General features: G+C 39.5%; 1 protein-coding gene across 31 annotated transcripts in view; it reads left to right on the top strand.

The window, feature by feature from the left end:
• The window catches only part of MYCBP2 (MYC binding protein 2), a 251648-nt gene that overhangs the window by 124945 nt on the left and 111630 nt on the right, over positions 1–15073 (top strand). For 28 of the 31 annotated variants that reach the window (XM_078390788.1, XM_078390803.1, XM_078390801.1 and 25 more), the window contains 8 exons: positions 3096–3370; positions 6281–6502; positions 8013–8204; positions 8557–8763; positions 10627–10758; positions 11192–11370; positions 12433–12575; positions 13338–13438. In XM_078390788.1, the coding sequence (XP_078246914.1) occupies positions 3096–3370; positions 6281–6502; positions 8013–8204; positions 8557–8763; positions 10627–10758; positions 11192–11370; positions 12433–12575; positions 13338–13438 (1451 nt within the window). The remainder of the gene's footprint in view (positions 1–3095; positions 3371–6280; positions 6503–8012; positions 8205–8556; positions 8764–10626; positions 10759–11191; positions 11371–12432; positions 12576–13337; positions 13439–15073) is intronic. The other 3 variants (XM_078390789.1, XM_078390804.1, XM_078390784.1) reach the window with 1 other exon arrangement.

Below are 15073 nucleotides of genomic sequence, written 5' to 3'. Positions count from 1 at the left end.
TTTATTTTATTTCTATCCTGCCTATCTGGTCTTACTCGACCACTCTAGGCGGCTTACAAATCAACAGCAGTAAATTCTAAAAGCATTATAAATTATCAAAGATAAAGGTCAAAATAATATAGAAAGAAAAAGATCGTCAGGGGTTAGCTGTTGGGAAGGCCTGCCTATACATAAGTGTTTTTAATTGTTTCTTGAAAATGCCCAGCGAGGGAGCGGCGCGAATCTCAGGAGGTAAGTTGTTCCATAGGCGAGGAGCCACCGCCGAGAAGGCCCGATTTCTGGTCTTCTCATTGCGGGCCTCTCTCGGCGTCAGGCTCCTCAGCCTCACCTCCTGGCTCGCACGAATGACCCGGGTAGATCTTGGTGGGAGAAGGCGTTCCGCCAGGTATTGCCATCCATGTGGTGGCAGAAGACAACTACATAGCAGATCACCTGAGCCGTCTCACTAATCCGACGCATGAATGGGTCCTCGACGGCTCAGTGTTCAAACGACTCAGTGTGCTCCACCTGCTGCATCTGCTTTAGGTGGGGCACACTGACCATCGACGTCTTCACCACACAGTCCAACACGAAGTGTGAACTTTTTTGTTCCCAAGCGGGCAGAGGTGTGAGATCCTTAGGAGATGCATTTATGGTGCAATAGGATGCAGTGCTTCTCTACTTTTTCCCACCCATCCCACTGATTCAGAGAAAAATAATCAAAATACAACAGTTGAGAGCAGATGCCATCCTGGTGGCACCATGGTGGCCTCGGCAACCATGGTTCACCACTCTCTCAAATCCATTGCAGCCGAGTACCTGAGGTTGCCTCCCCAACCATCTCTCCTGACTCAGGATGGAGGCAATGTCTGCCACCCCGATACCGAGTCTCTCGACAAAACTAGAAAGCCATCAACCATATTATTATACTCCCAGAAATAGTCTGCCTTTACCAAATTTGCTGAACTCAGAGGTTTTGTTACGGTTCCTATTTCTCTGAGAACTCTCCTTATCTTCTTGCACCATTTGTTTGATATGGGTTTGGTGTATTCCACACTCAAAATTTATATTTCAGCCATCGTATCATATCAACCGGTGGGTTCAGAAGCTTCTCATTTGTTTTCTCACCCTATTGTCAAGAAATTCCTTCGAGGTCTGCAGAATATTTGTCCTGTGTGACCTCCAGCTCCTCAATGGTCCCTTCAGATTGTCCTGAAGGTCCCCACACGTTCTCCGTTTCAGCCAATGAAGGCTACTTCTTCGAAATTACTGTCCTTAAAGACTTTGTTCTTGGTGGCCATCATGTCTGCATGAAGTGCAAGTGAATTAGCTGCACTACGGACTGATGAGCCTTATATACAGTTCTACCCTGAGAAAGTTGTTCTCTATCCTGATGTTTCATTCCTCCCTAAAGTGATTTCAGAATTCCATGTTAATCAGCCCTTGATTCTCCCAACGTTGTTTCCCAACTCTTTGTCAAATGTTAAGCGCATGCTCCACTCCCTTGATGTTCATCGGGCTCTAGCATTTTTCATCTCAAGAACAAAAGACTTCCATAAATCTCCCAGACTATTCATCTATTTTCATGGTCCTCAGAAGGGTCTTCCAGCTTCTTCCCAATCCATTTCCAGATGGTTGATTTCTGCTATCATGTTAGCCTATGACCTGGTTGGCAAAACTCCACCAGAGGTGCTCAAAGTGCATTCCACCAGAGCTATGGCTACTTCCACTGCATGGCTGTGTGGCATTGAACTCTCTGACATCTGTCAGTCAGCGACCTGGTCTACACCGATGACCTTTGCTAGACATTACAGGCTGGATGTCAGAGCCAAAAAAGAAGCAAGTTTTGGAAGGGCTATGCTGACTTCGATTCTACCGTGATGGCCCTCCTTCTTGTAAGTGAGCTTGCTAGTCACCCATTCATGTGCATTCACAGAGACCACAAAGAAGAAAGAGAGGTTACTCACTTGTAACCGTTGTTCTTCTAGTGGTACTCTGTGAATCCACACATCCCACCCAACCTCCTTGCTATCCGTCACAACATCTTTTGGCATTTAATTTTTCAGAGCCATTACAGTGGCAGATATTCGGAACTCAGGTACCGGCAGGCGGAGCATGCGCGATACAGGAAGACGTTTCACTTGGCATTTTTAGCTCTAGAATATTCCAAAGAGTCCTGCGCAGGATCAGTTTAACACATTCATGTGGACTCACAGAATACCACTAGAAGAACAACGGTTACTGATAAGTAACCTCTCTTTACTTGGCTAGAAATACCATAAATTTTGTAAGCTGCCCAGAGACCTTTGGGTAGTGTGGGCAGCATATAAATTAATTAATAAATAAAATAAATAAATAAAATAAATAAGTGAGAAAGATCTGATATTGTTGTAGATCAAAAGATGAATATGAGCCGACAATGCATTGTGACTGCAGAAGGCCAATGCTGTTTTAGGCTGCATTAATGGAAGTATAATCTCCAGATACCTTGAAGTACTAGTTTCCCTCTATTCCTCTCTGTCTAGGCTTCATCTTAAGTACCATGTCCAGTTCTGAACACTGCACTTCGAGAAGGTTACCGACAAACTGGAACACGTTCAGAAAAGGGCAATGAGGATGATCAGGGGACTGGAAATGAAGCCCTTTGAGGAAAGACTGAAGGAATGGGCTTATTTAATCTTGAGAAAGGAGATAATATTTTTCAAATATTTGAAAAATACTCATTCAGAGGAGGGGCAGAGAACTGATCCGTCCTCACTTGTCCCAAAGTGAAGTACATGTAATATTGGACTCAAGTTCCAGGAAGCCAGATTTTGATTGAATATCTGAAAAAACTTCTTAAATCTTAGAGCAGTAGAACAATGGTACTGATTGCCTTGGGAGATGGTGAGTCATCCAATGCTGGAGGCATTCAAGAGAAAGTAGGCAACCATGTGTCAGATATACTTTGATTTGGATTCCTGCAGTGGGTTGGACTTGATGGCCTTATAGGCCCCCTTCCATTATTATATGATTCTATATATAGATATATCATATATAGTAGTTTTCTATGAATTCAGATCAAACTACTTGACTAATAGTGGAGCAGTTTATGATATAATTTTGTTTCTTTCTAGCTACCACTAAAGCTGTTGTTGAAGAAACTAGCAAGCTGGCGGACTGTATTGGGAAAACTAGAACCTTACTAAGAAAAATTTTATCTGAAGGAGTTGACCATTGTATGATAAAACTAGACAATGACCCACAAGGATATCTCACTCAGCCTTTGAGTCTTCTGGAAGCTGTTCTTCAGGAGTGCCATAACACTTTCACAGCCTGCTTTCATTCTTTCTATCCAACACCAGCTCTACAATGGGCTTGCCTTTGTGACTTGCTGAATTGTTTAGATCAGGTACTAAAGATTCTCTTCACATATTTTCAGTACAATTCGAAAGTGGCATTTTTGAACTTCGATGCTCATTTTCCAAACATTGGCTGGTATCCAATTGAATAATTATGCTGCCATAGGTTCATCAGTACAAATTTCAGCATGAATTGCTTTCCATTAAGAAATGAGGGTTAGTATTTCCTATCATGCCAAAGTATGTGACTGCTGTATGGCAGGAAATATCACTCTCAGCTTTTTAGCTTGTGGCAAATAACTGCTTAGGTTTATGCCAATAGACTTACACTGACAGTCATAAGTAGTAGGATTGTGGCCACTGTTGAGTAAGATACAGTCAAAAAAAGATGAAACAGTTTGATTTTTTACCTATGCAGACTGTAAAGTTGCCTTCCAAGTTTAGATATATACTGTGATAGCTCCAGTCTACATAAGGTATCTTCCTAAATCCTAAGAGTGTGTTTTAGCACTATCCCTAAATTGTCCACAAAAGCTTAAAGTGGTGAATAAATCTTTATAAGTGTTTTATAAAACTTAACAGTAAAGACTTAATATCACTGATAGTTAACACGTGCAGAAATATTATCCATTGTTGTCCTTTTGCTACATCCGTGTGAGTGGGTTCATGTTTGGGTGATCTCCATCCTCCATTTTGTTCCCCCCAAAATGGCAATGGCTCTTTTTTATTGCCTAACATAGGAGAACTGTGAATAATAACCTCTGTAGGACCAATGGCCCCTAACCCCTTCCATTTAACATAACTGTCTTTCAACTCCAGAGGAAAAAAAAGTTCACTTTTGGGGGCTCACTCCAAAACGTTCCTGATCTGTCGGTTTTCTCGTTGGGTTCCTCAGGTGGGGGCATATGGTGCCGCAACGAGGTGCCGAGCCCTCTCACCTTCCTTGGGTGTCACGGGTGGATTGGTTGGAATCAGCCAGGCTCCTCTCTTCCAGTGATCTTCTCCCTTCGGGTATACATATACCGTCCATTCTATGGGTTCTGTTTCTCTCAACTGTATCGTGAACCCTTCTTTCCCCTTTCTCTTATCTTTTCCTCTTTCTTTCTCTCTCTTACCCTGAGGCAGGCTGACACTATGATATTGCTGCCTCCTCTTAATGTCTTCTTTTGGCAGCTTCATTTTAATTCTCTCCTGAGTCTAAAGGTCTTTCATCTCTAACTGTCCCCATCCTAAAGGAATGCCCTCCTTGTCTTTGCTCTTCCCCTCCTCCTCCTCCCTTGCTACCTCCATCTCCCAATCTACCTCACCTCCCTCTTCTCCTTCACTAGATACCCTCTATTACTGGATCCTCCCCCTTTTTATCCCCCCTCTTTTCTTTTTCCTCTCTTTTCCCCCTCTACTCCTAATTGGGCCATGGCTGGCAACAATATGTAAACCGTCTCATATCCTTCTGTGGTGGGTGCTTGAGGGGACGGCTCACCCTCTTCCTTCCTGGCAGGCGCTTGTTCCTTCTCACAATCAGTCGTTACAGTTAATGTTAAAACTGTGCGGATTGGGAGACAAAAACCATTTTTTACTTTGTTTATTTCACTCATTTATCGTTCAGAAATCTTGGATTGTCTGGATTGGAAATGGTGAATAGAATATTGTGTGTTTATCCACCTGGAAGACACTGATTCACTTATGAGTATTAATAACCTGTTTCCCCGTAAATAAGACCTAACCTGAGAATAAGCCCTAGTATGATTTTTCAGGCTACTCGTAATATAAGCCCTACCCCAAAAATAAGCCCTAGTTAAGTGAAACTCTGCCCTCTACCATTGTGCAGCAACCAGAAGATGGCATGACTGCCTTTAAATAAATGTAGATTGTTGTACATGAGAAAAAGAAAACCTCCTGAAAATAAGCCCTGCTGCATTTTTTTGGAGCAAAAATTAATATAAGATCCTGTCTTATTTTTTGGGAAACATGGTAAGTGACCTCAAAATTCAGTCTGTGGCTCAAAGGTGAAGAACTGTTAATCAGAAATTGTTAACCAGAATTTCTCCAAGCACATGTGGGACATTTTTCTGGGATACTGAATAACTGTGCCTTTTGCATCTCCATCCACTCATAATGAGGAAGCATAGTCTTTAAAAATTGAGGCAGAGCATGTGTTTTAGATGCAGATGTCAGAGGTCCCAGCTTTAATCCCTGGTTTTCCAAGTTTAAACAATCAGGTTGTCCCAGTGCTATGCAGTGCTATGCAGCCATGTCTAATGTGTAGGATTTCTGTAGATTAAATTATCAGAGACTCTTATAGCATTCTGTTGGATGGGAAATAACTTCCTGGTTAGACAGGCAAAAATTTAACTAAATTTCTATTGTATTCTTTGTCTGTTTCTAATAGATCCTGATACTGTAATTGGGATATATATATATATAAAAATTAACAAAGCTTTTAATAGTCAGTCTGAAAATACAGGGCTGAAATTTAGGTGATGTTAAATTGGGAGGGTGAAGAATTACAAAGCGAGAAAAGAAAAGTAAACCCTTTCCCATTCACCTGCGCTTCTCTTTCCTCATATTGCTGTTCCCCGGTTCTGCCTTTGCCGCTTCCATCTCAGCCTTCACTATCTTCATCACATCCTCCTTGTCTCCTTCTTGTGGCCTGTCAGTTCCTCCTTCTTCCAGGAGATTGCTTTTTTTCTGGGGAGCTGGCAAAACTCCTTATACGGACCAGAAACAAACTAATGCCTGTGTTCTTCCCTTTGTCCATTCTGCTATACACTTTTTTCCCCATTTAAGTGCTTTCAATATTAGAACACTGAAGGTTACAAATGGTTTTATGATGAGATACATTGTTGGGGAATAGATACAAAATACTGTAATAATAGCTGGACAGAAGTAACTGCATACTATTCTTTTTTCTTTTCACGTTGTTCCACTTTGTCATACTTACAAATATTTTTCGTTTAAAGGATATCCAGGAAGCAAATTTTAAGACTTCAAGTAGTAGACTTCTTGCAGCTGTAATGTCAGCCCTCTGCCATACATCTGTGAAACTTACCTCTATTTTCCCAATTGCTTATGATGGAGAAGTCTTGCTCCGTTCTATGGTGAAACAGGTTAGCACTGAGAATGACTCTGCACTCGCCCACCGCTTCCCTCTGCTTGTAGCACATATGGAAAAACTTAGCCAGGTAAGGGATCAGAGGTAATATGATTCATTGAATAGCACAATCACAGTGCCATAGCCCCAGGATAGCATGCTAAGATAATGTTACAATAAAGTAATTAATATTTTCATATTTTCTTGTTAAATCAATTTTTCTCTCATTTTTAATTCAGAAAATAGGGGGATTTGAAGCTTTTGATACATTTCTCTCCATCTTTGTCCATGGAATATCAGACTGCTACATTTCTATCTATTGTATTTTAGAGTCGAACACGACTGGACAAAAATTGTCAAGGGGAACCTTTACCTTTACCTTACATTTCTATCTACATTAATATCTTCTTAAAAATCACTGCTATAGCATAAGCTATTTGGAGCAAGTTTTGGTAGTGTTTTATTTCATAGACTATTCAAAGATCTTTAGTGGCATCATGACCCAAAAACAGAATAGAGGACTGCTTTAGAAGTTTCATTTGGGTTTTTGGGAATTTTTTTCTTCTCTAGATTAGTTGTATCTTGTTTTAATTGAATCTCAACAGAAACTGAACTTTGCAAGTATGATCTGAGTATTTTATTTGCTTTGTGCATATAAATACAAGTACAGTATAGCACAGTCGTATGTAAAAACTTGCAATTTGTTTATAGCTGGTAGTTAAATGCTATATCCCAGTGTATAAATTTGGTGCATACCATGCCTTACGGTACTGTTGAACATTTAAATATAGGAAGGATCCATGGCATGCTGCAGAAGAAGGTACTGGTCCAGAGGTTGAGCATTAGTCTAATTGTTTGGGAAATAAAGCTACAATTGTGCATATGACATAAAAGGTTCCTAGGCCCAGTTTGTTCTTCTAATATGGTGGTCATTTTTACATTGCATTACAACATATTTCTTAGATTGTACAGTAATAGGGCCAAAAGTAACTTCAAAGGTTATCTAATGTGAACCTTCTAACAGTGCAGGGAATGCATTTCTATAGCAGCCCCTCCCACTGAATATGTGTTTTTTTCGATATTTGCTTAACATTCAGACCTACCAAGAGCTGTTCAACACCTCTGTTTTTGTAGATATGGGTGAATTTATATATGCCTGTTCTTATGTGCTGCTACAGCACCAAGTATTAACTAATATGTAAAACAATCATCACCTGCTAAATAATGGTGTTGCAGTTCCTGTGTCTCTTGAAACAGAGCATATTTCAATGACCCAAGTCCCCTTGGCTTGTTCCAGTGCCATAGTACAAACTAACTTTTAGAGGCAAATTGCATAAGGTTAAGAAATCACTGTAGATGTTATCTGAATTCTGTTATTTAACATGTGACTGATAGTCTATGGTGATTTCTTAACTTGGGGCAGTTTGCCTCCAAAAGTTACATAATTTGTGTAGTTGTGCAAGACAGTTCTGGCCAGTGGTTCATAGGATTAGTTCTGAATTACTGGCTGATGCATGTGTGAAATTAGTCCTTTGTTCTCTTACTGCACAAATAATTTTATATGACTAGCTCATTTCTGTGTCTGTTAATTAATTCTGCAGAGTGAAGAAAATATCTCAGGGATGACAAGCTTTCGTGAAGTACTTGAAAAGATGCTAGTAATTGTTGTCTTGCCAGTAAGAAATAGTCTTAGGCGTGAAAATGAACTTTTCTCTGCGCATCTTGTTTCTAACACCTGTGGATTACTTGCAAGTATTGTTAGTGAACTCACCGCTTCTGCACTGGGATCAGAGGTAATATGATTCATTGAATAGCACAGTCACAGTGCCATAGGATAGGTCAGAGCATGCTAAGATAATGTTACAATAAAATAATTAATGTTTTCATATTTTCTTGTTAAATCAATTTTTCTCTCATTTTAAATTCAGAAAATAGGGGGATTTGAAGCTTTTGATACATTTCTCTCCATCTTTGTCCATGGAATATCAGAATGCTACATTTCTACCTGTCTTTTTCTGTCCATAAACAAATAAATTGATTAACTTATTAAGAAAAGATATACAGTACTGTCCATTTTTGGTTGCATTAGGAAGCAAAGCCCTAATTCAATCAGTTTTGTTTCATTTCCTGTTTTGCTTCATTCAGGCTGATGGACTTAACTCTCTGCATTCTGTCAAGTCAAGCCCAAATCGATTCACAAAAACAAGCCAAGGAAGAAGCTGGAATACTGGGAATGGGTCCCCTGATGCTATTTGTTTCTCTGTGGATAAACCAGGGGTCATTGTTGTAGGATTCTCTGTCTATGGAGGTGGAGGCATTCATGAATATGAACTGGAAGTACTAGTTGATGATGTACGTATTGTACATAAAAAATTACCAAATAACTTCATATTTGTTCAGCAGAAGATCTTTGCATGTGATAACTAAAATTCATATCACCCATATTACCCTGCTTTTCTGTCCATGGAGGTGGCAAGAAAAGACGCTTTCCAGCCTATCCTAAGGTTGTTTGTTTATTTGCGTGTACACAGAAAGATTGATGCCTAGTTAGGTTGGCCTCCTGTGCTGTCAGAGCAATTTCATGTGCAAAGCATGCATGTCAAAAGAACACTTGTACAGTTAATAATTGAAGACATAGTAGTAGTAGTAGTAGTAGTGGTGGTGGTGGTGCTGGTGGTGGTGGTGGTGGTGGTGGCGGCGGTAGTAGTAGTAGTAGTGGTAGAATGAAGAAATGTCTGGATCATTGACATTGCAATTCCAGGAGATGCCAGAATTAAAAATAAAGAATTGGAAAAACTAACAAAGTACTGGCAATCGAAACATCTCACCTCTGAAAGAAACACACTTCAGTGGTCCCCATAGTCATTGGGGCTTTGGGAACAATATCAAGAACTTTCACACAGTAGTATAAGCAGTTGCAGATCTCAGAAATCACACAATCAGAGATACAAAAAAACAGCAATATTAGGAACAGCATATATAGTGCACTGATATTTAACAGATACTTAGATTTTTGGTTAAAATTTGTATCTGTTATATAATACCAGTCCACATTTTTATAATGTTGACTGTGCCTGGTGTTTTTGATGATGATTAAGTTGATGTAAAAATGTGCCTGATGAAATGGGCACTTGGCTGCTCTGGAATGCATTTTATCCATCAAACCTTGCCAAAGGTACTTCCTAGAGAATGCCCTGCTACTCTTTATAGCATGTTTACCATTGTGTCTAATATGAAGGAAATCAATGTATAATAAGGAGAGACATTTCCCAAAAAGTGTTGCAAAGTTCTCAGTGTTGTGATAAGGGTGCTGATGCTAAAGAAGTATGTAGTATGTTCTGAATTAGTGTGTTCATCTGGATATTTTGCCCTCTTAATTGTTTTACCTAATGTTTCTCATTCCACATAAACTTCTGTTAAATTTCATGACATGACATGTATTCTGCTTTAATGCTGTAAGATTGAGTTGTGATGATTTTCCTCCCATTCTTTGTAGACTTTGAATGTCACCAAATGTGATACTAAACTGCAAAGTGCAAAATAAAATGCACAGGTTTTCTGTAGTGCTGTGTTCTGTATATGCACTTTGTATTCACAAACTACTTTGCTACCTTGCCTTTCCACCAGTCCACTGGTTCTTAACCTTGGGTTACTCAGGAGTTTTGGACTGCAACTCCAAGAAGCCTTCACCACCTGCTGTGCTGACTGGGGTTTCTGGGAGTTGCAGTTCAAAAGCATCTGAGTAACAAAGGTTAAGAACCACTGCACCAGTCAATCCTGCAACCATTTGTATTGGGACAGGCATTGCTCCCTCACTTCCAACCCTTCTACCTTCTTTATATTCTTCATACTCACCCTGTGTTACATCATTCTAGACTAGTGAATGAAACTAGAAATGTGGTACTACTTTTTAAATCTATTTAATAGCCTCATGTAGCAATTGCAGCATCACTCTTGTGACTGGAGGATATAAAATCGTACAGCATATTTTTAAAATAGATTTATTCCATCTGTTTAAAAATTGTGACAAGATAAGATAATTAGGACTTCTTGGACACAGTTTCAATTATATGAGCAGCAAAGAAAAAAGTATGGAGGGAGCAAGAGAACTTTGTGAGATGAAGATAGAACTATGAAATCAAGGTTGTATTAAAAAATTTTCCCCCACACACAAGTGCTTTAAAGATTGTTTCTTTTTTTTCCTGTTTAATTTAGAGTGATCATACAGGAGATTCAACTCATTCTCATAGATGGACATCTCTAGAGTTAGTTAAAGGAACTTATACTACTGATGACTCCCCAAGTGATATTGCTGAAATTAAACTTGACAAGGTTGTTCCCCTGAAGGTAAATCAAATAATACAGTTTTTGCATCTGAAAATTGTTTCTACACCATGTTGTTGGTGACAGGAGAAAACCCATTTATGAAGTCTAACAAGTTAATTCTAAAGTCATTATTTTTATTTCAAAACATTGTAAAGACCAAGACATTAATAACAGAGTGATGGGGGTAAAAATGCAGTGGTTGATCTGTTGTGGCGTGTGGATTGATTGTGCCTTTGATTGAAAACATATATGACACAAAGATAACTGAACTGCGGAAAATAAGTTTGAACAAGAGATTTTCAGGCAGGAGTGTGAAAACAAATCAAATGCATATATATTTTGAAATTAGTATGCTTCCCTTAAAACTCTCAACTTTTAAAACTTGCAGCATGGCCCATATATAAATAATAATCCACTAAAACATTACACATCTTCCTTGCTTTTGAATTCGAAGGAAAATGTGAAATATGCAGTCCGTTTAAGGAACTATGGAAGTCGCACAGCTAATGGAGATGGAGGAATGACCACGGTCCAGTGTCCAGATGGTGTAACCTTTACTTTCAGTACGTGTAGTTTGAGTAGTAATGGTACAAATCAGACACGGGGACAGATTCCACAGATACTTTATTACAGGTATGAATTGTATGATTTAAATAAATGACTTCTGTTTATATATTTATACAGACACAGGCCTAAACAAATAAAGCAGAACACTCCAAATAAATATAAACATATTTTACTTCAGGAGTATTGTATTATAGTTGTTCCTTTATTAATTTCTGAAAAGAGCTTATCGGTAACAGCATTGCATATGTATTAAGCAAACAAAGCTGTCAATGTGATGTTTTCAGACAACTGTTCTTGGACGTTGGCAGTTCAAGTTCATCACCACTACTCCAGGAAACTCAATGGGTGGGGATGGGGTGACTACATTGGCCATTTAACCCAAAATTGGCAACAAATTAGGCACAGATGATTTCAAATTAAAGCCCGGCAACAACATTATATAAAGCTCAATGCAGAGAAGTGTGTTGTGAAATTGTTTAATGGGGATTCATCTTTTTTTGTTCAACTGGCAGAGGTTGCTTAAATATAATCTATCACTTTTGCCTGCTTTTTGCCCAATGTGATCACCAGATCCAAAGACAAAGGAGTGCTTACCAGGATAGTTCCCCCCAACTGATTTCAAAGCTTTCAAATAACACTGCACTGTTAGGTCAGTTCAGGAAAAATAATTTTAAAACAGAGGTGGAAATTGACAATTAGCACCTTGTCAAAGTCAACTTTTGCTGTGCAAACACAACTCTCTGCCTCTGCTCTTGCTGATTGGTACAAATTGTTTGATGTTTGGATTGCTGCAGTGATTACCTGATTTGAAAAAAATGCAGATCACAGTAGATCCAAGTATGTTTTCCCTACTGGTTAATGTTACTCTGAGTGACCTTGAGATAGTATGCCTCTCTCAACCTGATCTACATTATAGAGTTACAGTATTTTATGGAGGAAGGATGCAGGTGAGAGCTATGTATAATTAGAAGACATACAAGATCTAAAGGTAAGAAATAAAGGCGGGCCAAAAATATTTTAAAATATGATATGTTTTGTCGTAGAATCTGAAAATTCCACTGTTAGCCTATTATTATATGTTGCTTAATATTCATATGCGCTTCTGTGAGTAATTATTCTATATTGCAGAAGTGAGTATGATGGTGATCTACAGTCACAGCTTTTAAGTAAAGCCAATGAAGAAGATAAAAATTGTAGCAGAGCACTTTCTGTTGTGAGTGCTGTGGTGCGAGCTGCTAAAGACCTTTTACACAGAGCCCTTGCTGTAGATGGTAAGAATATTCTACAAGGAATCCATTCCCCCTTCTCAGACTCATTTGTGGTAGTGTATATTGCCATTGATTTTCCTAAGAACTTTACTAGATTTATAAATCTTTTTTATGCCATTGAATGGTTAGGTAGATAATTTAAAGATATACTAGAAAGAGAAGCTTTCCCCAAATATTTTATCTTAAGGTGTGATGTTTATAAAAAAATAAAATCCTACCTTCTAGTTTAGAACTTCCATGCATATTCCCACTATGCATGCAATGTAATGATTCTGCCCAAAATATATTAACACATTCCTGTTGTCTTTTTATCTACATCAGAGAGTGGAGGGGTAGATGTGCCCACTGTAGCCCTATGCTTTCCTACATGTACAGGCAGAAAAATAACTTCTCAGTGGATCTTTAATCTGTCAAATACAACAGATTGTTTAATTAAAATAATTTATAATTTTAAGTAAAGATGTGGAGACAATGTAAAAATTGCATATCATAGTTTCTGTTAATACCGTAGGCTTGGTTCAGTCATAGTCTAGTGCCATTAATTAAAGCATTAATTAGTCAAGGGTGAAAGTGCTAAGTATATGGTTAACTCTCTCATTGTAACGAATAGGATATAAAACATTTGATAGCAACTCAAGTGTATCTTTTGTAAGTAACTTAATTGTTCTACTGTGTCTTAGCTAATTCAGTGGGTAATGGAAAAGGATCTATACTTTCACAGTAGAGTATTTGATCCATAACAACTATTTCTTTTTCCTTTTTTAGCAGATGACATTCCAGAACTGCTCAGCTCTTCCAGTCTATTTTCTATGCTCCTTCCTCTTATCATAGCCTATATAGGGCCAGTGGCTGCAGCTATCCCAAAAGTATGTTTTTCAAAAACTTAGTACATTTAATTTTAAGACCACAAGATAATTTATGTGAGATATAAATATGACCTTTGTTTTTATACAATTCTTGATTTATTTTTAGATTCTACTATGTTGAGAGGTTATCTTGATATGTATTTTAATCGTTGTACAGAGATACGTGTTAGTGTTTCTTTTCTTTGTGGATCATCACATCTTTTGGTAATGATATGAAGGATGCTTGGAAGTTTCCATATTCAAAACTCAGCTGTTACTTTTGTTATTTGCCTCCAGTCCAACTCATTTTAAGAATTCAAATGACTGCTGACCAGGTGAAGATTTTTAACTGGATTTAATTACCATATTCAGAACTTTATTTATTTATTTATTTAATTTATATGCTGCCCACTCTACCCAGAGTTGTTCTTGGTCTGAGCAAGAAGTATTGTACTCAACATATCTGCTTGGATCATTTCTGAATTTCCAGTGCCATAGAGGTAAATGCTCCAAATCAGCACACTGCTATCTAGAAGAGAAATGAGATTTCTTGTTATGGACACAGAATTCGTTAACCCAAGTTTCTTCTACACGTCTCTTGAGTAGAGATGGAGACAAAGCACCAAAATGGCACATCGTCTTGGTTTGTTAGTTGTCAAACTTGACGAGCCACAAATTGCCCCCAGTGGCCTGACAAATCACAAATCGGTTTGTCGAGTCATTTTTTTTGACAGCCCATGGGGCTATCTATTAAAAAAAAAAAAAAACCCAGCCGCCACAGCCTTCCTGTGCCACTCTAGCATAGGAAAAGGAGGGAAGGGGGACCCAAGTGATCCCCCAGGCCTGCTGCTTTTGCAAAGACACTGAGGCTGGGGGATTGCTTTGATCCCGCTTTGATCCTTTCCCTCCTCTCAAAGTGGGATCAGAGCAATCAATTTGTCGAGTCATTTAGAAAAAATTTAGACAGCTCATGCCCATGGGGGCATAGAAAGAGGAGGGAAGGAGGACCCAAGTGATCCCCCAGACCTGCTGCCTTTGCAAAGACAGCAGGGCCGAAGGATCGCTTTGATTCTTTCCCTCTTTCTGTGCCCGCGGGGGCATAGAAAGAGGAGGGAAGGAGGACCCAAGTGATCCCCCAGACCTGCTGCCTTTGCAAAGACAGCAGGGCCGAAGGATCGCTTTGATTCTTTCCCTCTTTCTGTGCCCGCGGGGGCATAGGAAGAGGAGGGAAGGGGGACCCAAGTGATCCCCCAGACCTGCTGCCTTTGCAAAGACAGCAGGGCCGAAGGATCGCTTTGATTCTTTCCCTCTTTCTGTGCCCGCGGGGGCATAGGAAGAGGAGGGAAGGGGGACCCAAGTGATCCCCCAGACCTGCTGCCTTTGCAAAGACAGCAGGGCCGAAGGATCGCTTTGATTCTTTCCCTCTTTCTGTGCCCGCGGGGGCATAGGAAGAGGAGGGAAGGGGGACCCAAGCGATTCCCCAGCTCCACTGTCTTTGCAAAGACAGTAGGGCTGGCGGAATCGCTTGGGTCTCCCTTGCCCTCTCTTTCTATGCCTGCTTGGGCATAGGGAGAGGGGGGTAGCCAGATAGATGAAGGGACAAATATAAAAGGGTTATATTCGGTTATACTGGTTGTCAGGGTCTCTGGACCTCAA

The sequence above is a fragment of the Pogona vitticeps genome, chromosome 3 (genome assembly GCF_051106095.1).
Source record: "Pogona vitticeps strain Pit_001003342236 chromosome 3, PviZW2.1, whole genome shotgun sequence".
Classification (NCBI taxonomy): domain Eukaryota; kingdom Metazoa; phylum Chordata; class Lepidosauria; order Squamata; family Agamidae; genus Pogona; species Pogona vitticeps.
This window is presented reverse-complemented; position numbering and strand designations above follow the sequence as displayed.